Below are 21,692 nucleotides of genomic sequence, written 5' to 3'. Positions count from 1 at the left end.
TTTTTATTGCTTAAAAAATTCTGACTACAGGCCAGTGACAGTCTCTTAAGAGTTTTTATTTGCTTCAAGACCATGTTGATTGACTAACACCTTAGCACCTAAAAATGTGAAAGGGGGGGTGGGATTAATTGTTCTTAGTGCGAAAATTTGGGAGCAACAAGACAGTACCTAGTAGGTAAAGCCTGGGGTATTCGTTTCCTCATAACATTTCCCACCTGTCATATCACCTCTGTATCTTGACTCCCTAAACTTGATGGTCTCCTACCTGGAAAGTGAAAATTAATCACAACAGTACACTCCTGATACTTAGGGCTGTCTGTGATCTTCATTTGGGGCTTTTGCCTTATACACAGCAGGGTATATTTCCGGATTGGGATTGGCTGTTCCTTAGCATGAGTCTCACACTAGGGCCTTAGAGAGCAACAGTTGACTTGATCCATTCATGGGTTAAACACCTAAGGTTTTTATGATGGTCCAGTTGACATTGTGAGGGTACCATACTTATGTAATTGGCCCAAGTTTTAATTACCTCTATAATTTAAGGGAGATACTGATGAGAAGGTCTTCTAGATAGAATGATCAGCGCTTTGCTGAATTCCACACTAAGCATTTTTCTGACTTCAGTTTTAACATTTGGTCTCAGTCATGTAAAAGTCACCAGGAGAACACTTCAAATAGCTTGCTTCGTGTCCATGTTAAGGTGTAGAACATCTCTGAGGACCTTCAAATTGGCATTGGAAGACTTAACTTCTTTCCTTTAAGGACTAGAAGAAAATGACAAATTAGTATCTATCGTGAAAGGACGCCTTTATAACTTTGTGCATAATCTTAGTATCTAATGCCTATTTCACAGTATGTATTCAGATGTTAAAGCCAAGGGGAAACATCTCTGCAGGTTTAACTACAGGTTCACTGACCCCATCTTGGACACTGATGGCACCACTCCCTCTTGGCAGGCCATGAATCCAGCAGTTGTCCTCAATTTCTTTATTTCACATCTCACACCCAGTGCACTGACAGTTCCTATCAGCTCCACTCGAGAAATGTCCCTGTCTCTTTCCACTGATGACCACCTCCTGGCCAATTCCAGCTGCTCCAGAACATCTCCCTGCTTTGGCTGCTTTTTACCCTACACAGCAGCTGGTGGATTGGTTTTCACATGACCCCAGTTGCTGCCGTTTGTGGTTAGAATGCAATGTGAATGCCTTACCCTGACTTAACTGAGGCCCTAGGTGATTAATCTTGGTTGACCTGCCGTATCTAGGTTTACAGTTGACTGTACTAGCCTTTTTGTCCTTTATCATACCAAGCTGGTTCCTGCCTTGGGGCTTACACGTAAGCTGTTCTCTCTGGAATGTATTTGTCCTATATTTTCCTAACCCAAGTATTTTGTCAAATGTTACCTCATGGCCGTCTTCCCTGTACACTGCATAGTACCTAAAATATCCTACTGGTCTGTATTTTTTCACGGCACAGAGTTTCTGAAAACATTTGTCTTCCCATGTTAGAATGTAAGCACCGTGAGGGGCACACAGACTTGCCTCTGTTCACTTCCATATCCCCTCGAACATTGAATGGATTGGTAGCTGAGACAGTGCCAGCAACACTGTTCTCGCAGCACCTACCTTTGGTCACATACAAGTAGAAGAAGTCACAGTAGAAGATGGTTTGTACTACCCCAGACACCACTGCAATTTGGTCATAGAAATTCTCAGTCTGGTACCGCCTGATCCAGTTAGCCAAGTAGAGGGCCCGGTATAGCCCAAGAAAGAACAGGTAATGAGTAGTAATGGTCTCAGCCTCTCCAGTCTTGCTGATCATGAAGAGCTGCGGCAGGATGGCCACTGATTCCAGGTAGATAGAGAAAGTCCAGAGGATCTGAGCCAAAGAGAGAAGTAGGCAGAGGAGGCTGGTCAAGAAGGGGCCATCTTTAGAATTTAGTTACTAAAATAATGTTTATTGGAGAGAATACAGTGAAGCAAAAGAGAATTTTTTTTAAGATGAACTAGTTCACCATTTATTCAGGTCTTATTTATTTGCCGCTCCGTGTGGCTTGCAGAACCTCAGTTCCCCAACGGGGGGCTGAACCCAGGCCACGGCAGTGAAAGCCAGAATCCTAACCATTAGTCCACCAGGGAACTCCCAGAATCATGTTCTTGAAATTTTTAATTATTTTCATCAGTGTATCATTCCACCCCTTCCTTTGTACATAAAAAATATTTTTAAGAGATTCAAGCGTACTGCCTTTTTCACAAGCATGAACGTTGCTATAGAACATAATTTTTAATTGTTGCAGAATTCTGTCATACAAACTTGATTTAATTGAGGCTGTGGTTTCTCAAAATGGAATCGATGAACACCAGCATCAGAACCTCCTCAGATGCTTGTTGCCCCAAAGATTCTTGAGTCAGAGGCCAGACCGGAGCTGAAATCTGGGTCTGGACTGTGCTCTAATACCCACTAATCACCAGTTGGCCAGAGGGTCTTAGTCTTAAGTAGTGCTGTGATGCCTGCTTTGTTTATGAACACGACTATTTAGATGTGCCCATTTTCAAGAGGAGCACTGTCGATAGCTTATTGGCAATTTCTAAACTTACAACAATACAAGAGTAATGGCTATGGTTGTGGCAGAAAGGTAGCCCAGATGTTACCAAGGGTCCAGAGGTAAGGACTTTAGGGAGTGTGTTTACCTTTGGGAATTAGTACTCTGTCTGGGTCCCTTCCCTTACCTCCAGAGGAGTGAAACTGTAGTTTTCAAGGAAGGAGAGGCCAATGACTGGGACCAGAAGAAACTCCAGGCGGAATGTGTCATTCTCACTGTCAAATGTTTTCCGGAATTTCCCATAGATCATGTACACCGTGACATAGGCACAGAGGAGAAAAACCACCTAAAAAGGGAGAGAGAGACATGGGAATCGATAAAGTCATTTCCCAACCTATTTGCTGGGCTTCAAAGCCACGCTGAGTTGGGACCTACCAAACCCAAGGGCTAGTGTTCTGCCTTAAGGTGGAAAAGGTAAAGTGTGCTTGCACATTTCTCTTGGGCCAATGAACCTAGAATCTGAAGCTAATGACCTTTTTGTTAAGTAACTCCATGCTTCTAACTGGGACTGATAGTGCTACCATGAAGACAAAGGTGCCCAGGCGTCCTCTCACTGTGGAATGTTAGGCCAAAAAAACCAGAATTGGTCTTTGTCGGGGGACTTGGTGGCATTCCATGGCTATTTATTTATTTATTTTAAATTTATTTATTTTTGGCTGCATTGGGTCTTTGTTGCTGCGCGTGGGCTTTCTCTAATTGTGGCGAGTGGGGGCTTACTCCTCGTTGCGGTGCGCGGGCCTCTAATTGCAGTGGCTTCTCTTGTTGCGGAGCACAGGCTCTAGGTGTGCGGGCTTCAGGAGTTGTGGCTTGAGGGCTCTAGAGCGCAGGGTAAGTAGTTGTGGTGCACGGGCTTAGTTGCTCCGCGGCATGTGGGATCTTCCCGGACCAGGGCTCGAACCCGTGTCCCCTGCATTGGCAGGCGGATTCTTAACCACTGCACCACCAGGGAAGCCCCCAGGGCTCTTCTAAAGCCTCAACTTCCTGGATCTGCATCAGTGACTTGAGAGCATTCTTCCACAAAGACTTGAATCAGTTGACCATCAATCCTTCAGAAAAGTGCTCTTTTTCTAACTACAGTAGCTGTCCTCCAGCATATAATGGTTTTATGATCTGGCCTCTAACGTAGGCCAGAGGCTCTCAAACTTGAATGTGCATCAAAATCATATAGATGGCTGCCCCTTCCCCTGCCCCCAGAGTTTCTGATTTAGTAGGTTTGAGCGAGCCTGAGAATTTTGCGTTTCTAGCAAGTTCGTATGTGATACTGCTCTGCTGGTCCAGGACACTAGCCTAGAAAACTAATGTTTGCACTTCAAAACTCAGGTTATTTCCTCAAAGTCTTTTCTCACCAGAACGAGGCACACATGCTCTGTGTCACCATACCCCCATATAAAAATACTCATTGCTGGGCTTCCCTGGTGGCGCAGTGGTTGAGAGTCCGCCTGCCGACGCAGGGGACACGGGTTCATGCCCCGTTCTGGGAAGATCCCACATGCCGCGGGGCGGCTGGGCCCGTAAGCCATGGCCGCTGAGCCTGCGTATCCGGAGCCTGTGCTCTGCAACGGGAGAGGCCACAGCAGTGAGAGGCCCGTGTACCGCAAAAAAAAAAAAAAAAAAAAACTCATTGCTGCTTGTGAGCACATGTTCTGTAAATGTCTGTGTACCAGTCTGTCTCCCCTAGGAGAGGAGATTCCATAAGCGGGTCCATGCCCTGTCCACCTCTGAATCTAACTCAGTGCCCAGCACAAAACAAATGCTGGAATGAGTGAATGAATCAATGAAATGGAGATCACTTCTTCATTTCACAAATTCGGAAACTGGCCTCTTTGAGGATCCGAGACCTCATTCAGCCATGGCAAGGGCTGGGTTTAGTCCTGCCAGGACTGCCCAAGTCAGACCCTTGGGCAGAGAAATAAACTAAGCAGGTGGTGTTTGCTACTTCTGTGTTGGATTTAAGGAGACAGCGATTTCAGGACCTCAGACTGTAGTTCACACTGAGTTCAGCAGTGCACAAGTAACAGCATCCTCCATTCCACCAATCCCAGGAACAATATGCCCAGAATCCCAAAGGGACATCCCTGATATAGAGAAAGAGAATTCACTTTTAGTTAAATATCTTCTGGGTGCTAGGTACATTACACAGATTATCTCATGTCATCTTCACAATAGCCCTGCAAGATAGGTAGGATTCCTCCCATGTAGCCTTTTTTCCTTAAAAACAGGACTCCTATTAGACAGTGTGCCCAACTAAAAACTAATTTCCCAGCCTCCTTTGCACATAAGGATGGTCAGTGACATGTAGATGGAAGTCCCTGGAAAGCTCTTTAAAAAGGGCTTACCCGGCTGATAGGCACCCTATTGCTCTTTCTCCCCTTCCTCCTCCTTCCCGTCCTGAATGTGATGTGATGGTAGGAGCTCTAGCACCTATTTTGTGACTCTGAGGCAAACCTGAGGATAGATATCACATTCAGGACTAGCTATATCATTTGCAGGGCTTCTTGTTAAAAAATAAGTATTTCAAAATGGCAACAGCAAAGCATTAAACCAAGCATAGGGCCCTTCTGAGCAACTGCACAGGTAACAAGCTCAAGTGCTGGTTGCACGAAAGCTGGCAGAGCAGAAAGTTAAAAGGAGATGCCATCCCGGCCCTAGACTACACACTTCCAGATTTTGTGTTATGAATGAGATAAAAATAAATCCTTACCTTATTAAAATAACTCAAGTCTCTGTTACCAGCATCCAAACCGTTACATCCCACTTTACTGACTCTGAAACCTGGGCTCCTTCCACTAAACTGTGTTGGATGGTTGGTTAAAATCTCAGAAAATGTCTCATCCCAACCAAACCTCACAGCTATGGCCCAGGGCTGAGAGATGCTGTTTCTCCGTCTATAAAACAGGACCAAGCTTCAAAGCAACAGCTTCCCATGGCAAAACCAAATCCAAACTGTTCACCTGGATCATCTGCCCTCACCCAGCCCTCTATCGGCACCCCTACCACCAGCAGGTAGCCCTCACCTGCTGAGCTCCCAGCGTGCCTGCCTTCTGTCTGTCCTTTGAATACACCAAGCTTGTTCCTGTCTTGGGGGTCTTTGCATCAGCTATTCCATCTGCTTAGAATGCTCCTCCTCTGAGCTTAATCCTTGTGTCACTCAGATCTCAGCTTACACGTCACCTCTTTGGAGAGGCCCTTCCTGATGACACTCCCTAAATAGCTCCCTAGTCGTTCTCTATCATGTAACCCTGTTTTTAAAACTTCTTTCGTTATAATTGAAGGAAACATCGTCCTATTTTACTTATTTGCATAGCCTCATCCGTAACCAGTTTTTCTTACTTGTTTTATTATCTGTCTCCCCGGTTAGAATGTAGGTTCTGTGAGTATAGGCGCCGAATATATCTCCTTCAGGTACCTAGCTCACAGTAGGTGCTCAATAAATAATTGTCAGATAAATGGACGAATAAGTTCTCTGAAAGCTCAGGGTACCATGTTTGACTTCTTGCGGTATGCGGGCCTCTCACTGTTATGGCTTCTCCCGTTGCGGAGCACAGGCTCCGGACACGCAGGCCCAGTGGCCATGGCCCACAGGCCCAGCCGCTCCGCGACATGTGGGATCTTCCCGGCCCGGGGCACGAACCCGTGTCCCCTGCATCGGCAGGCGGACTCTCAACCACTGCGCCACCAGGGAAGCCCCGAATTTTTGCTTATTTTTTAACCATTATAATAGCTAACCTTGATTGCGTTTTTAATATATGACAGCTATTGTGTATTTACATTTATTACCTCGTTTAACTTTCACAACAAAATCCTCTGAGGTAAGTACACCTATTCTTCATTTTGTAGAGGAGGAAACCAAGGTGCACAGAGGCCAGAAGACTTGCCCAAGCCCAGGTCCCACAGCTGCTAACAGCAAAGCCAGGATTCAAATGCAGGTCTGCCTGGCTCCACAGCCTGAGTCCCCAAGTATACTGTCTCACCGTCTGGGGGTTGCTTGGCAGCCCCCCCACCATGGCTGCCCATCCCCCTTACCTTCATTACTGTGTTGTAGATAGAGATAAAGTTGGTGAACAGGTCCAGGTACCTGGTGGTGAAGACGAGAGCGAAAAGGATCTGGCTCTTCCCGGAGATGCCTGTAGCCGGATGGGGACAGGAGACAATAAGAACACAGACGGCCAGGCTCACACACACTCGAGAAGCCCAAAGCCTGAGTTGGAAAGGCCTCCAGAGTGTCCACTTCATAATGACACCCTGTCCAGGACACTGTCACCCTCAGAGGGCCAGGAAACACCCCTTCCCATTGGGTCACTTGAGTCTTTTACTCTCATTAGGCTGTAATCTGTCACCCAGTCTCCAAATCAAGACATGAACACCAAGTTCCCAGTGCCCCTGTGCGTGCCTGCCTTGGTTCCTGCTCTGGGGAGGGCGTGGGGATGGGGGGAGTCAGGCTTGCAGGGGGTAAGTGTCAAGGCTCCTCTTTGCTCTACCCCCAGGGTTCCACTGACAATCCCCAGGGCTCCATCTTTTGGAGAACAACTCACCGACTCTACAAGGTGCTGATTCACCAGGGAGACCACAGCAGGTGGAGGAAGGCACAGGGCCAAGGGAGCATTCTATTTTATTTTTCCAAATTTTAAAGATTAAAAAAGCTTTTTTTCTAGTTATAAAAGTTATGACTATTTTTACTCATTGTAAAACAAAACCCAGATAATACATAGAGATGTAATTTAAAAAGCAACAATCACCTGAATCCCGAAGTCTGAGTGTGCGATCTTCCAGATCTTTGTTGGCGCACACATACACACAACACATATGTGCACACATATGACGCATTTGGACGCATCAAGTTGACAAAACTGGGTTTGTACTTTCCATGCTATTTCCTCATCTGCTTTGGTCTCTTTAAACTTTTTATTTTGAAACAATTTTAGATTTACAGAAGAGTTGTAAAGACAGTACAGAGAGTCCTACCCTTCACCCAGCTTCCCCTAATGGTAACACCGTGCACAATCACGGAACATTTGCCAAAACTAAGAAACTGACATTGGTATAGCACTATTGACTGAACTCCAGACTTTTCACGTTTTCCCACTGATGCCCTGTTTCTGTTCCAGGATCTAATCCAGGAATCGAGGCTACATTTAGCCATCATGCTCCTTAGTCAACTTTTGCCCACTTTTGATACATCGTGGAGGTGGTTCCTGGGTAAAAGCAAGCAGCTGCCCTGCCTCCCATTTCTCTTGCCCCATTAAGCCCACAGCAGTCTGGATACTTCACCAAACCGCTCCCATGGTCCCCGATGCCCACGTTACTGCATCCAAACGTCAACTCTATCTCACCCACCCAACTCCTCAAGAGCACTCCGTCTATCCCAACCACACCTTTCTCCAGGTTTCTGTGGCTGTCCACACTACCGGCTTCTCACCGCCTCTGGCCACTCCTGTCCTCCTCAACACCTAATCCTCAGAGGGCTACCTCTCTTCTCCCTCTGTCCCTTTGCCATCCCATCCGACACACAAGGGACCCTCTGGCTCCAGATTCTCCTTGGATCTCTGACCTATATATTCCTGCCTGACTAAATCCACCATCTCCCCTTGAACCCCCTCCTTCTCCTGTCTTCTGTCCTTCTTCTGCCACCATCATCCCCTTTGTGCTCAAGGTAGAAAACCAAGAGCCGTCCTTGAGCCTCTCTCACCTCTGTCCCCTCACCCCTGGATTTTATTCTAACTATGATGGATCTACTGGGGAGTTTGACACCAAGAAGTGACATTACCGGATTCAGGGTTTGATTCCTTTGTACGCCTGATCTGTGCCTTTTCTAATTATTCCTCTGGTGAGAGACATTTTGGGGAGAGGGGACAATCCTAACGACTGAGGATGAACACCACTGAAGCCCCTAATATCCTGGAGAGGGCTGGGTCCACCTGCCAGCTTTCCTACCCGCATGGCAACCCTGAGCCTCAACTGTAAAATGGGGCAGGACTGACGTGAGGACTAGATAGGATTCAGTGAGGACCCAAGTGCCTCCCTGGGGGTCTGGCAGTGGGGCTGGCTGTGGGTGAAGGAGCCCCCTGGGGGAGGGGGTCGGAGTCCAGGAGGCAATACTGATCCAGCTCGGAGCTATGCCTTTCGTGATGCCATATCCCTGAGCCCTCACTGAGGTCTGGCCAGGGGGGTCCTCAGCCCCATTCAGGAGGGTCCAGGCGGCTCTAGTGGGGGATGCTTGGCTACCCCCTCACTCGGCCTTTCCCCCCTCCTCCCCTCTTTCCATCCCCAGCCTGCCAGGCCCCTGGGCTTCACTCACATTTTCTTAGCTCTTTGGGAGCCCTGGAGGTCTTGAGCACAATGTTTTTTTCACACTGTTTTGAAAGCAGTGAATAATTTCCACCAAAGCAAGCTGCACATGGAGACCCCAGGACACAGAGGAGAACAGGAGCCAGTACCTGGCCAGAGTCCCTCAGGGAACCCACTGGCCAGGTACAGACCTCCTGCCATTTGACAGATGGGAAAACTGAGGCCCAAGGTTACACAGTGAGTCCGTGGCAGAGCAAGGATGAAGCTCCAGTCTCCTGCCTTCGGGGCTGGGTCACAGGGGTGTCACACCAGGCCCTGCTCCTCGGGGCTGACGGGCTGCCATCCAGGAACCTCACCCCCTCTGTTCTCAACCAGGCCTGTGCTGATTCCTCTCCGCACACACACAGGCCCCACTGCTCACCCGCCCTTTCCTTTTCCAATAGCACTTCGCTTCCCTGACAAACCGTATCGTTTACTCGGTTGCTACCACTGTAGCTGGTTGGCAGTCTCCCACTGATAGATTCAGCTCCACCAGGCCAGGATCTCTGCCTGTTGCCTGGTTATATCCCAGGTGCCCGGTACAATGCCTGGCAGAGTGGGATGGGGAACAGAGCCCCCTCCTGGTCACGGCTGCCCACCCCGTCCAGGGCCCTCCAGTGGCAGGGACAGGTCCAACCCAGATTCCTCCTCTCACTGGAGCCCCTCTCAGGGCTCCTGGCCCACTTCCCCTGAGTGGGAACCTGAGGGCCCATGAGTGCCTATTTCCCTGGAGACCCCAAGCCCGAATGGCCTCCAGGTCTGGAATCACTCCCTCTGCAATGACCCTCACACCGGCACCCACCTCTCCCCCCCACCAAGCCCCCTGGGCCAGCAGCCTCCACGACGCTCTCTGCTTCCTCTCTCAGCCTCCCCACACAGCTTCCGGGGTCCCCTCCGAGCCCCTCCCCTGCTCCGCAACTTTCCTTGGCTCCCAGTCCCAACTCCCTACTTGACAGACAAGGCCCTTTCACATATGACCACCCACCCCCCTGGACTCATCTCCCTCCCAGACCACCCCGAAATTGGGCTGCTCACCATTCCTGGGACATGCCCTGCCCTCTGTGACACAACACACCCTTCCTGGGTGACACCCTGCCTGTCTTCCAGGACCCAGCACAGAGCTGCTCCCTCCATGAAGCCTTCAGGGGTCCACTCTGCCTCCTTGGCTCCCACAAGGAGCCTGGGCACGTCTCTGTATCCCCTCACCCCAGTGCCAAGCACAGGGCAGGCGCCTCCAGGACACCAGTGGACAGAGACGGCTGCAGGCAGCTCAGCAGCCTCTTAATACACGGGGTCTGTTTGGCCACCACCAGTCAGTCCAGCCCTGAAACTTCTCCAACCCCCTAGCAGGGCGGTCAGACTGCTGGGCAAAAGGGGGACCCCCTCCCTCCCTCCCTGGGCTTCTGCTCATGGGCGGCTCCATGCCCACCTGGGCCTGGCTGGTGCCCCTCCTGCCACATCATAGCCGCCTGAGGCACAGGCTGGGGAGGAAAGAGGGCCCAACTTGGGGGGAGGGGGAGGGGAGAGTGGTGGGGGCAGGAAAAGAGAAGACCTTGAGGGTCTGGAGCCGCTTCCTGTGTGTGCACCTCCTTCTCCCCCGCGCCCCGGTCCCCACCCTGGGTGGGGGCAGAAAGAACAATGGGCCCCAAGGGATGCTGCTCCTGGGCAGCAAAGGGAGTGTCACCTCCTCCTTATTCCCCTCCTCTTCCAACTAGCAGCGGCAATGCCAAGCAGGGGAGAGAGGGGGTCGGTCAATGGAGGCGCAAGCCCGTCTTCCCTCCGTAACTTCCGCAGGTCTCTTTTCTGTGATATGGTACAATTTTAAGTTTTCTTTGGAAGCTGAGCTACGCAAAAACAGTTTCAAGCACCCCCAAGCCGAAGTGCCCACCCTCAACAGACATTCAGGAGGCTCCCCGTAAGCCCTGCAGCAGGGGCGTGCGGCTGGCCCTCCGCCCCCGGGGCCCCACCTCCCACCCGGAGCGCCCCTCACCCGTGCAGCACTTGGAGCGCCAGATCTTCCCCAGTAGCAAGATCATGGCCAGGAGGTGGCTCAGGTCGCCCAGGATCCGAAACACGTTCATGGTCCGGCCCGCTCTCAGCCAACTCCTGGGAAACTTTCTGGCGGGCGAGGCGGCTGCCACGTCCCCGGCCCCGGCCTCTGGGTCCCGCGCCCCTGCCCGCGCCCCCGAGCTCCGCGCTCCCGCCCGGGCGCAGCCGCTCCGCCAGCGCGCTCTTGGCGAGGCGGTGACGTGGCCGAGTCTGCCGCCGTGCCAGGGAGCCAGGAAGCGCCGCCGCCCGAGATCCCGAGATCCCGCCTCCCGGCCCAGCCCAGCGCCGCGGCTCCCGGGGCGGGGCGGCTCCGCGGGCTGGGGGGCTTCCGGCCTGGGCCAGCCTCCCGCGGCCTGGGCCCGCCACCCGCCGCCGGGGCCGGTGTGCGTCTGCGAGGTGCCTGCCACGTCCCGCCCGCCCCACCCCCCATACCCGGAGAAGGGTCCGCCGGGAGTCCGGGACTCTGCCTCCTCTGCTCGGAACCCGGGGTCCTACCGCACGTGACCGTGGGCAAGCCACTGAGTCCCTCTCTCTGCCGCGGTTCCCTCATCTGTACACAGGGCTAAGAAGACCCGTGCTGGGGTGAAGTGGTGTCCCGCGTGCCACTGCTTGGCATGAGCTCAGCAGGTTGGAAGCCCCCCATAAACGGTGACCCACTGCTACTGTCATCATCAGCCTGGGGTTGGAACTCCTCCGGTGGGAAGAAGAGCTGGAGCTGGGTTCCCCACCCTCTCACCTGTTAATTTGAAGAGCCGCCTTGCCCTGACCTGACCTGTTGGACAATGGTAACCAAAGACTCTCTGGTTGGAAGTCAGGCTGACCTTGGTTCCAGCCTGGGTGCTGGGAGACTTCCTCTCTCTTGGCCTCAGTTTTTTCATCTGTAAAACGGGATCACTGTGAGCATGGAAGAGGTCAGGTCTCTCAGGGAGAACCAGGGTCCTCCCTAGTGTCTCCCTCTTCTTGGTGTGACAAAATGTTAAACAGGAGCACAGGCCAGAAGAGACTCCAGAGGGCTGGGGAATGTTGGCCAGCAAGTTGGGAGGGGTGAAGGGTGAAGGACCAACTGTGGGCAGGAGTCCTGTCAGGGCTGCCTGACCTGAGCAGGTCAGACACCCTCTCTGGGCCTTGGTCTCTGCATCTGTAGTAGTGGATCACATGTGTTAAGGGCCCTTATCACCACCGCCCTTTTGACCCCTGCAGCCCCTTCTCCCACTCAGGACCTTCATCTCTCCCTAAATTACTGGCTTCCTTTCTGTGGCCCCCCTCCCCATCACAGACAGCCAGAGAGGCTTTGCCATGATGAAGTCTGTCACTCCTCTACTTGTGACCCTTCCACGGTCCCCTCACCATGACTCCCAGGGCAAGGCAGTCTTTTGAGACTCAAAATGTGGTCCAAGGACCAGCAGCGTCTGTATTGCCTGCTGGGAATGCAGCATCTCGGGCCCCACCCCAGACCAACTGAATCAGAATCTGCAATTAAACAAGATCCCTGAGTGATCTGTGTGCACATGAAAGTGTGAGAAGCACTGATCTAAGCAAAACTAAGAGGGAGGTACTGTTATTATCCCCATTCTACCCTGGGGAAACTGAGGCACAGAGAGCTTAAGTAATTTGCTTAAGGTCACACAGAAACTAAATAGTGGAGCCTGGATTCCACCACACAGTCTGACTTCAGGGTTCATGCAATTAAATCATGACATTACACTGTGGGTTGTCATGGGAGGTGATGAGCTCCCTGTCATATGAGGCAGGTGAGCAGGGGGGTGGGTGCCATTTGTCACGGATGCTGCAGCGGGGACTCCTGCCCTGGCCGGGATAGCCATCAAGTATTGGGCATCTACCGGGTGCCAAGCGTGAGTCAGGCACGTTAGACAGGTCCTCGCCATTCAGCCTCAACAGTCACCCTCAGAAGCAGGCTTTAAATCTCACTTTGCAGGAGAAGCCTATCGAGGCCCAGGGAAGTGAGATGCGTGGTCACAGTTCTTCTGGGAGGAAGAGCCAGGCACTCATCCCAGGGCTGTGACAGGTTCTGAATGGGCCGCTATGTTCCCTGCTCACCCCCCACCCCAGCCCTGCCCAGATACCTCCCCTCCAGTCAGTGCCCAGAGAAGGCGGTGGCTATTTAAATCCCTCAGGTGTGGCTACAGTTCTCTCTGCCCAACCAGCTGGCATCTCTTTCTCAGCGCCCACCTCCTCCCCAAGCCAGGGAAAAGCACGTGCATTTGCCATTTGGTAAAACATCTGTCCTCTTGAGAAGCAGCCCTAACTGCCAGCAGGGGATGGAACAAGGCTAGAATCCTCTTCCCTCTATTTCTCCAGGGGGACCACAGGGGAACTGGCCCAGGCCAGGGGAGGTCTGAGGAGTGACCCCCACGGTGGTGGAGGGGGAAGAACTCAAGATCTTGTCCTGGGCCTGCCACGGTGGCCTTGAGCCTGCCTTGTCTCCTCCTTGGGCCTCAGCTTTCCCATCTGTTGATGGGGATAATGAAGAGAGAAGTATTGCTGACTTGTTATTCGGTCCTCCTTACATCTAGTCTTCGCAGTCTCCCTATGAAACCGATACTCCCTATGTCTCAGGACAGAAAACTCATCACCCCAATTTTGCAGATAAGGAATCTGAGGCTCAAACTTGTCTCTTGCTCCCACAGGTCACATAGACCTCCTCTCCCCAAGGTTCTACCACTCTGTCCTTAGTAATGAGCCCCGCCTTTTTCACACCTACTCCATCTTCAAGGTGGAGCGTTTTTCAAAGCTCCCAACGAAGAGCGGGGGGGGGGGGGGGGGGGGGGGGAAATCCCCACTCATTTCATTCCCCTGGCTCTAGCGCAGGCCGGCACGCTGGCCACCTGCACTGTCGGACCTATCTTTCCCGGACGCTGGGTGGTTCCCGGCAAGTTCCTCACTACTCAGCCTCACTTTCCTGACACTCGAAATTTGTCTGCTGTAGGAATGCAATTGAGGGGAGGCCAAGGGGGAAGTTTCCTTCCGTTCAAAGGGCAAGGATTCTTTTTCCCTCATTAAGAAAGCAAACTGTATGTTCAAAGTCAGATTTATGGGAGAGTGAACGGGACAGTTGCTCAATTATAGGAAGAAAAAATCTATGTGTAGTCTGTTTTTCCTACCTGGTCCTAGCCCTTTGTTATATTTCACCGCTCTTTTGAATATCCTGCTAACTGCCTCAAGTTCTGTGGGGAAGGAAAGTGTGGATATAAAGGGAAAATCACGATCCTGAGGACACCCCACCACTTAATCAGCTGCTTCTGGCCGGGCAGGGCCCTGGAAGGAGGTGGGAGCTATTGGCCCGGGCTCCCGGGACTCCCTTCGGGTTCCTGGGGGCCGCTATGGCTTTCTCTGGTCTCGGCAGCAAGTGGACGCTCCCCCCGTGGGAGGAATGAACTCTTCCCAGGAAGCCCCGAGCCCGAGGTCCAGCGCCCGCCCCACCCCGCCCCCGCAAGAGGCGTGGACGAGTCTATTCCCTAATAGAATGGGGGTGGGCTGAGGGCAACCTTCCTGTGGTTCCGCCTCAGGTGTTCTGGAAGCTTCCCCCTCCCCACTCCTGCTCAATACGTTTTGGGTGACACACGGCAGGGCCTAGTGTGCGCCCCATTTTTACCCGGCGGGAAACCAAGGTTCCAAAACCTCTCTTCCACTTTCAGTCCCAAGCACATTTATTGAAGAGCAGCTGTGTGCCAGGCGCCTTGCAGGTTGATTGTAGGTGCAGACTTAAGGAGCCCTTGGGGCACCGTGGGAGGCGGGTGCCTGTGCATGCATTGGATATGGCGCAGAGGAGAGAGTAATTACCCTGGGCTAGGGGGAGTCATGAGGGAGAACTGCAGTTAGGAAGGCTTCAGAGGATGCCAGAGCTGGGCATTGAAGGATGAGTAGGAGCCTGTCTCAAGGACAGAGCCTGGGGGAAGAGAACAGAGTCCCAAGTAGAAGGAACTACATGCGCAAAGGCGCAGAGATATGTATGATACCACTCCCTGGTCGGAGTCTCCCAGTGCTGCGCAGCCAAAACAAGAAAGGAAAAAAAAAAAAAAATAGGAGAGGGGAGAAGGATGAACGTCAAGGTTAGAGAGACCTTTGTTCGAGGCTCAAGCTCCACCACGTACGAGCTGTCCGAATTCGCGCAATTTATTTAACCTCTCCAAGTCATAGTGTTCTCATCGGTAACTTGAGGGTAAACCAAGTACTGACTTCAGGGGTAGCTATCAGGGTCAAAGTTAGGTTTCTAAAGCGCTTTGCAAGGAGTGAACCACGCAACAAATGCCAGTCCCTTGCTCCCCTTTACAGGACACTGAGGCCCAACGAGGCAAAGCAGAGCCGGGCAAAAACACGGAAATTCCGTGTCCTCAGAAGACAATCACTCCCTCGCCGGTTTATTCCAGGAGAAGCGCAAAAGAGACAATTTTTTGTAACCTCTCGGTCCGAGGAAGCCTTCTTGGGCGCTGCAAGTGTTCTGTATCTGGATCCGAGTGGTGATTACATGAGTTTTATACCTACGTAAAAACTCACTGAGCTGTACTCTTAAGGTGTATTACTGTTTGTTAGTTACACCTCAATTAAAAGAAAAAGAAAAAGAAACCAACCCTGTCCGCGATGCCCTGGCGACACGTCGCCAGTGGCGACAGCTGTCTTTCAGAGACTCCAAAGGCCAATCTCCCAGCGTCCGGCGCAGGCTCAGCGCCCTGCGCGGAGAATCGCGCACCTCGCGCAAGGGCCGGGGCGAGGTTCCCAAGGCAACCGCGAGCCGCTAGCCGAGTCTCCGGAATGACGAGGCGCCACCGAAGACCCGGAGCCCGGATTGCTGAACCGGAGCCACGGAGCGAGGCTGGAGCGAGAGGGCGGCTGGCCAAGTGCGGAGGGGAGCGACTCCGCGCCCTTTGTCCTTGCGCTGGCATCCCGAGGGCATCTGGGAAACTCCACTCCCAGCCCTGACTGTGGCCATAAACTGCTGTTTGAATACACCCCTAGGGATTCACTCTCGGCTTTCCAGGTGGGGAGATGGAGGGCTTGGCTACTCCCCAGTACCACAGGGCAAATCAGGGGCAAAGCCGAGCTCTGCACCCTGGTGGCCTGCTTTCCAGCTTGTGTCTCGTCGTCAAGTGGGAGGCACATAGGGCTGTGTGCTGGCATCTCCTTGGGGTCTGGTTCCAGCTCTGCTAGTGCTCTGTGGTCTTCAAGTCCCCTCTCCTGTCTGGGTCTCAGGGATGGGGACAATACCACCAATATCTCAGAGTAGTTGTTACCGAGTATGTGAAACAACGAGTGTAAAAGTGGCTTATAAACTGTAAAGGGCTTTGCCCGTGTCAGGGACCACCACCATCGCTAACCTAATGCCTTCTGGTCCTCATCATAACCCCAGCCCCAAATGCATCCTTGGTGACAACCAGCTGCACAGGGAACCTGGGGCTCCGAACTCTCCATGCCGGGAGGTTTCCAGTCGGTAGGTGAGAGTTCCCTGCCCCCATTTTCTGCTTCCTAAGGAATGGGCTCAGGGCAGATCTCCCACAGGCACCAGGGACCCTTTGGTCCCCAGACCACCCAGTTAGAGGCGTTCACAGAGACCACCCTCCACCCATCCTCCTAATTTTCCACCCCCTGGCTGGATCATAGAAGGTCCCAGAACACATTCCCTGGACAGAGCCCAGGACACACTACTCAGTGCCCTTTGAATGCCACATGCTGGGCATGTTTGGACAGTTGTGTATTCATGTGCTGTGAGGCTATATATACATTGGTGTCTGTGTGTGTGTGTGTGTGTACACATGTGCCCGGCATGCATATGTTGGGGGGGGGTGTGTACTTGGGATGTGTATCTGAGTGTGTGTAAATGTGTGTATTTACGGCTGTGTGGTATGTGCTTGCAGGTGTATGTTGTGTATTTGTGGCGTATGTGTTTGCCCATGCATCTATTTGTGTCTTTGATGCTGTATATGCATATTTAGGTGGACATTTGTGAGTTTGTACTTGTGGTGTGCACAAGTGGGTGTGTAAAACTGTGAGGTCTGTGATTGTGCATGAGTGGGAGTGTGCTGGGGGTCCTGGGCGCAGGAACTCTTTTCTCTCCCGTCTCCCCTCATCTGGCTGACCTTCCCCTAGCTAAGGACTGTGGCCTCGGCCACAGACATGCTTCAGCTCACTCTTGCCCCCTCTGCAGACCTGTGGCTGCCCAGGTCTTTAGCCTGCCTGGGTCTTTGGCCAGTGTGGGCACCAGGGGCAAGGATGGGTGGGTGAAACTGAGGCCAGGGCTCGTGTGCCACCCCCTCTCCGCCTGGCCTCTTCCCCTCCCCACAGCAGGAGCAGCAGCGGGAAAGGTTGGCGGAGGGGGGCTATTTTGGGAGCGTCTCCTTAGCAACAGCTGCCACGGCCGTCTGTGGCGGTTTTTCTATAGGTGCTAAAATATTCCACCCTGGTGACTACTGAGTGCTGGGGGGTGGGCGAGGGTGGGAGCGGAGGGCGGGAGAGACCCCTAGAGTCCTCTGTCCCCAGGGCCCAGCTTGCTAGGATGGGTCCTCTGGACCCCCAGTTCCCCCTTCCCCACCTCCGGTCCTCACCCCTCAGGGCTGCTGGGACTTTAAAGCTCTGAGGCAGGCCAGCTGTGTCCTGGTGTGATTTCTAATCTAAGCAGCTGAGCTGTCTCAGTTTGCCCCATCTGTAGAATGGGCTTGTCTGACTTTAAGGAGCTCTCTGGGCCACTAACCTCTGGACCCTGTGGCTCTGGCATTTTGTTTTGTTTTTTAATTTTAATTTTAATTTTTTTAACATCTTTATTGGAGTATGATTGCTTTACAATGGTGTGTTAGTTTCTGCCGTATAACAAAGTGAATCAGCTATATGTACACATATAACCCCGTATCCCCTCCCTCTTGCATCTCCCTCCCACCCTCCCTCCCTATCCCACCCCCCTAGGTGGTCACAAAGCACCGAGCTGATCTCCCTGTGCTATGTGGCTGCTTCCCACTAGCTGTTTTACATTTGGTAGTGTATATATGTCCATATCACTCTCTCACTTCATCCCAGCTTACCCTTCCCCCTCTCTGTGTCCACAAGTCCGTTCTCTACTTTATTCCCGTCTTGCCCCTAGGTTCTTCAGAACCTTTTTTTTTTCAGATTCCATATATATGTGTTACATACGGTATTTGTTTTTCTCTTTCGGCTCTGGCATTTTGAGGTGGACTTTTCCCTCCCCTCCCCACCTGTCCCACCTGCCTGGCCCAAGTCCCCTTCCCCTCCAGCCCTCCCAGCCCTCTGCACAAGCTCTCCGGGCCCCTGTGGGACCAGGGAGGCCTGGCTGGGCTGCCAGAGTGAGCCAGTCAGTGGGTGCTCTGCTGGCCTGGGATGACCCTTCCCCAGAAACTAGGAGCAGGTTCAAATCACGGCTCAGATACTTGCTTACTCCCTCAGTGACCCCAGGAGAGGGTCTTCCTCTCTCCAGGTTTCTTTGTTTTTGTTTTTGTTTTTTCCTCCAGGTTTCTTACCTGTGAACCTCAGCGAGTTGTTATGAGGGTCAAATGGGAGAATGGAGAACGGGCAGGAAGCTTTGGCAAAATGTACAGATGGATGAAGGTTTCTACTGTCATTTCCATCAAACTTCAGAGCAAGTCTCCCCTTGCAGAGAGTTTTTCCTCGCCACCCGGGCCATGCCACATGCCTCAGTTTCCCCATTGGTAACAAGCGCGGTGTCATAGAGTTCTTGTGAGGATTAAATGAGACAGTGCTCGTGAAGGTCTAGAGCAGTGCTGCCTGATGACAGTCACTCAAGAGATGCTTGTTCTCTGCCCTCCATCCCGGGGGGCTTCTGCCTTAGATGATGACAAAGTCTATTTGCCCTTTGGGGCCCTGGTCCAGACTATCCCATTACAGATGAGGCCTCTGAGGCCCAGTGAGGACAAGCAACTTGCCCAGGGTCACCCAGGTTCCAACACCCAAGTCTGCCGCCCACACCCGTGCAGCCTCTGCACACCTGTCTCCCTGCCTCCCCACCCCCCTCCCCACCCCTGCCCCGCACACGGCTAGAAGCTACTTAAACAAAATTCTTCCTTTAGTCTTCCCTTAGTCTTTAATCACCCTCAGAGTGGCTCAGTGGTTAAGAATCCGCCTGCCATTGCAGGGGACACGGGTTCGAGCCCTGGCCCGGGAAGATCCCACATGCCGCGGAGCAACTAAGCCTGTGCGCCACAACTACTGAGCCTGCGCTCTAGAGCCCACGAGCCACAACTACTGAGCCCATGTGCCACAACTACTGAGCCTGTGCTCTAGAGCCCGTGCTCCGCAACAAGAGAAGCCACCGCAATGAGAAGCCAGCGCACTGCAACGATGAGTAGCCCCCGCTCGCCGCAACTAGAGAAAGCCTGCGCACAGCAACGAAGACCCAACACAGCCAAAAATAAATAAATTAAAAAAAAAATCATCCTCAGAACATCCCCTTAAAGTGGATACTGTCCTCCCCACTTTACATATGAGGAAACTGAGGCCCAAAGAGGACAGATGAGCTGCCCAGAGTCACACAGGGGTGGATGGTAGAGAAGAGACTCTTTTTTCTGGGGTCCATGAAGCTCTCCCTGCCTGGAGCTGTCCTTTCTGCCTCTCCCCGCTTCCTTCCAGTCCACCCTCAGCCTCCACAGGACTCTCCTTACAGGAGATGAGCAATTGGGGCTGCAGTCTGCAGCCCCAGGCCTAGCAAGGGGACCATCACCAGTTGCTTCCTCTCAACCCCTGTGTCGTCACAGCCACCAGGCCTCCTCCTCCTCTTTCCCTGAACTCACTGCTCCTGAGCCCCCATTCTTTCCTTAAACTGGTGCCCAGGGACCTAACATTGGGTTTGATCCCATGGGAAAAGATGCTCTAGGTCTAAAGACACCCTTGTCTCCATCTCCCCCTTCTTCCTGCCCCTCCTCCTTCCCCTGTACCCCACACTCCCAGGGCAGCCACCAGGCCAGGCCTCTGGCCAGGTGAAGAGACCACAGGCCATTTGCCTCACCTGCATCCTCCCACTTTCAATTCATGGAAAGGTATGATAGGTACCAGGCACACATGGCCGCTGACCCAGCGTTCAGATTGCTTGAGTTCCCCCACCCATTCACACACCAAAGACTCATTCCATGGAACATCAGTCCTGGTTGCCACCCTGTGAGAACACAGCAGGGTAATGAGGAAGAGGGCATGGAATGGGATACGTGCTGTGTGGCTCTGCACAGCGTTGAAGGGAGGACCGAGAAGGGATGGTCACGTTTATTGAGCACCGACTATCAGCTGTGCATTCCTTGTGCATCCACCTCACTTGACCTGCACCTGTGAGGCGAGGGACAGTGAGGGTCCTCATTTTATAGACAGGTTAAATAGAAACTTTGCTCAAGGTCATGAAGCTCCATGTGCCGTTAAGCCCAGGTTGGCCTGACTCCCAAGCCTACTTAACAAGAACCAAACTTGTGCCCGGTGCTGGATGAGTGAATGAGTAGGTGAGGGCAGCAGGAGGGCTTCCTAGGGGAGGTGGCGTGGAGGCTGGACTGGGGAACAGCAGGAATTCTCAGAGCAGAGAAGGAGGAAGGGCATTTCAGGCAGGAAGAACAGCATGTGCAAAGGCAGAGGTGTGGAAGCATCTGGTGTGTTCTGGAATCTATAGGAATCAGGATGTATGTGTGGGTACATGGGGTGTGGGATAAGGTGGGGCCTGACTGTACCTCACGCTGAGGGGTTGGGACTGGATCCTTTCAGGTGAGGGGGCTCTGCGGGGGATTGGACACCGTCATGGTGGTTCACGTGCTGTGGTTCCTGTGCCTGATGCAACTTCAGAGGATCAGCTTGAAGGCAGAGCAGGAGGTTTTATATTCAATAAATTCTCAATCCAGCTTTGGGATGCCTCAGTCTCCCTCTCTTAACTAGGGCCAGTCAGAGATGGCCAGGCTCCCAGGTGAGTCCTTCTGGCTGTCTAACTGCAGGCATTCTCTCATCCTCCTACCCTGCATCCTCCAACCTCCTGTGTCCTCGGAGCGTTGGAGTGAGGTGCCAGGATGGCCACGGAAATGGCTGGCTCACCAGGGGCTGAGGCACGGGGTCCTCTCCCTGCAGTCCAGAGTGTGGGCCCAGACCTGAGCGCACTCAGGGCGAGAAGGAAAAGGGCACGATCCTCCCTTATAAAGACACTTTGGGGTAATGGGGACGCAGAGAGAGACTGGGGTTTGACCTGCCTCTGCCACCTCTGGGTGACCTTGGGCAAGCCTGTGACCCTCTCTGGTACTCAGTCTCCCAGTCTGTAAAACGGGGCGGTGCTGCCTAGCCGATTGTGAGGGTCATTCCAGCAGGGCCACACCTCCGTCTCCCGGAGCGGGGTGTGCAGGGTCCTTAACTGCCCGTTCTTCAGGAGGGAAAGGGGACCATAGAGGGGAGTGGCCCGGCGCTACCGAAGCCGGTAGCGACCCTCTCCCACCCACTCCCTTCCCAGCACGGAGGAACCCTCTCCACCTGCCCCTGGGGGGCGAGAAAACCCGGGAGCGCACCCTCGGAATGGGTTCTGGGAGGAGTGCTCCTGGGGGGAGGAGGAAAACCCGGGCAGGATCTCGGGCAGGAGCGGAGCACGCGGCCCCCAGCCCGTGCTCAGCCCGCGCGGCCGGCGGGTGGGAGGGGGTGTCATGCCCGGCTAGGCTGAGGAGAAGGGGCAGGGCCGGGCCCGGCGGGCCGCCCGGGGCTCGGGGCTGGGGGTGGGGGCGCGCGGCCT

At 53.1% G+C, this 21,692-nt stretch overlaps 1 protein-coding gene across 2 annotated transcripts; it reads right to left on the bottom strand.

Moving 5' to 3' along the window:
* Window positions 1–35: 35 nt before the first annotated feature.
* Window positions 36–11,868, bottom strand: KDELR3 (KDEL endoplasmic reticulum protein retention receptor 3). Of its 2 annotated transcripts, none has more exons than XM_067698095.1 (5): window positions 11,712–11,868; window positions 6,626–6,726; window positions 2,730–2,888; window positions 1,626–1,878; window positions 36–764 (listed from the first exon to the last, which is right to left on the bottom strand). In XM_067698095.1, exons 1-5 carry the CDS (start codon window positions 11,851–11,853, stop codon window positions 724–726), a joined length of 696 nt encoding a protein of 231 aa, XP_067554196.1. In that variant the 5' UTR covers window positions 11,854–11,868; the 3' UTR covers window positions 36–723. The 2 variants fall into 2 exon arrangements, with proteins under 2 accessions (XP_067554196.1, XP_067554197.1); XM_067698096.1 differs by lacking the exon at window positions 11,712–11,868 and adding an exon at window positions 10,917–11,152.
* Window positions 11,869–21,692: the final 9,824 nt, after the last annotated feature.

This window comes from Pseudorca crassidens, chromosome 11 (genome assembly GCF_039906515.1).
Source record: "Pseudorca crassidens isolate mPseCra1 chromosome 11, mPseCra1.hap1, whole genome shotgun sequence".
NCBI classification, from domain to species: Eukaryota; Metazoa; Chordata; class Mammalia; order Artiodactyla; family Delphinidae; genus Pseudorca; species Pseudorca crassidens.
The sequence above is the reverse complement of the archived record's forward strand: the minus strand, read 5'-3'. Positions and strand labels throughout refer to the sequence as shown.

Excerpts from the sequence above, each read along its gene's own strand:
- KDELR3 (XM_067698095.1), bottom strand. The coding sequence starts at position 11,853 with ATGAAAAAACTGAGGCCAAGAGAGAGGAAGTCTCCCAGCACCCAGGCT. Across the intron at positions 2,889-6,625 it reads TCTACAACACAGTAATGAAG|GTGGTTTTTCTCCTCTGTGC; the intron begins GTAAGGGGGATG and ends CTCCCTTTTTAG. Across the intron at positions 1,879-2,729 it reads ACAGTTTCACTCCTCTGGAG|ATCCTCTGGACTTTCTCTAT; the intron begins GTAAGGGAAGGG and ends TCTTTGGCTCAG.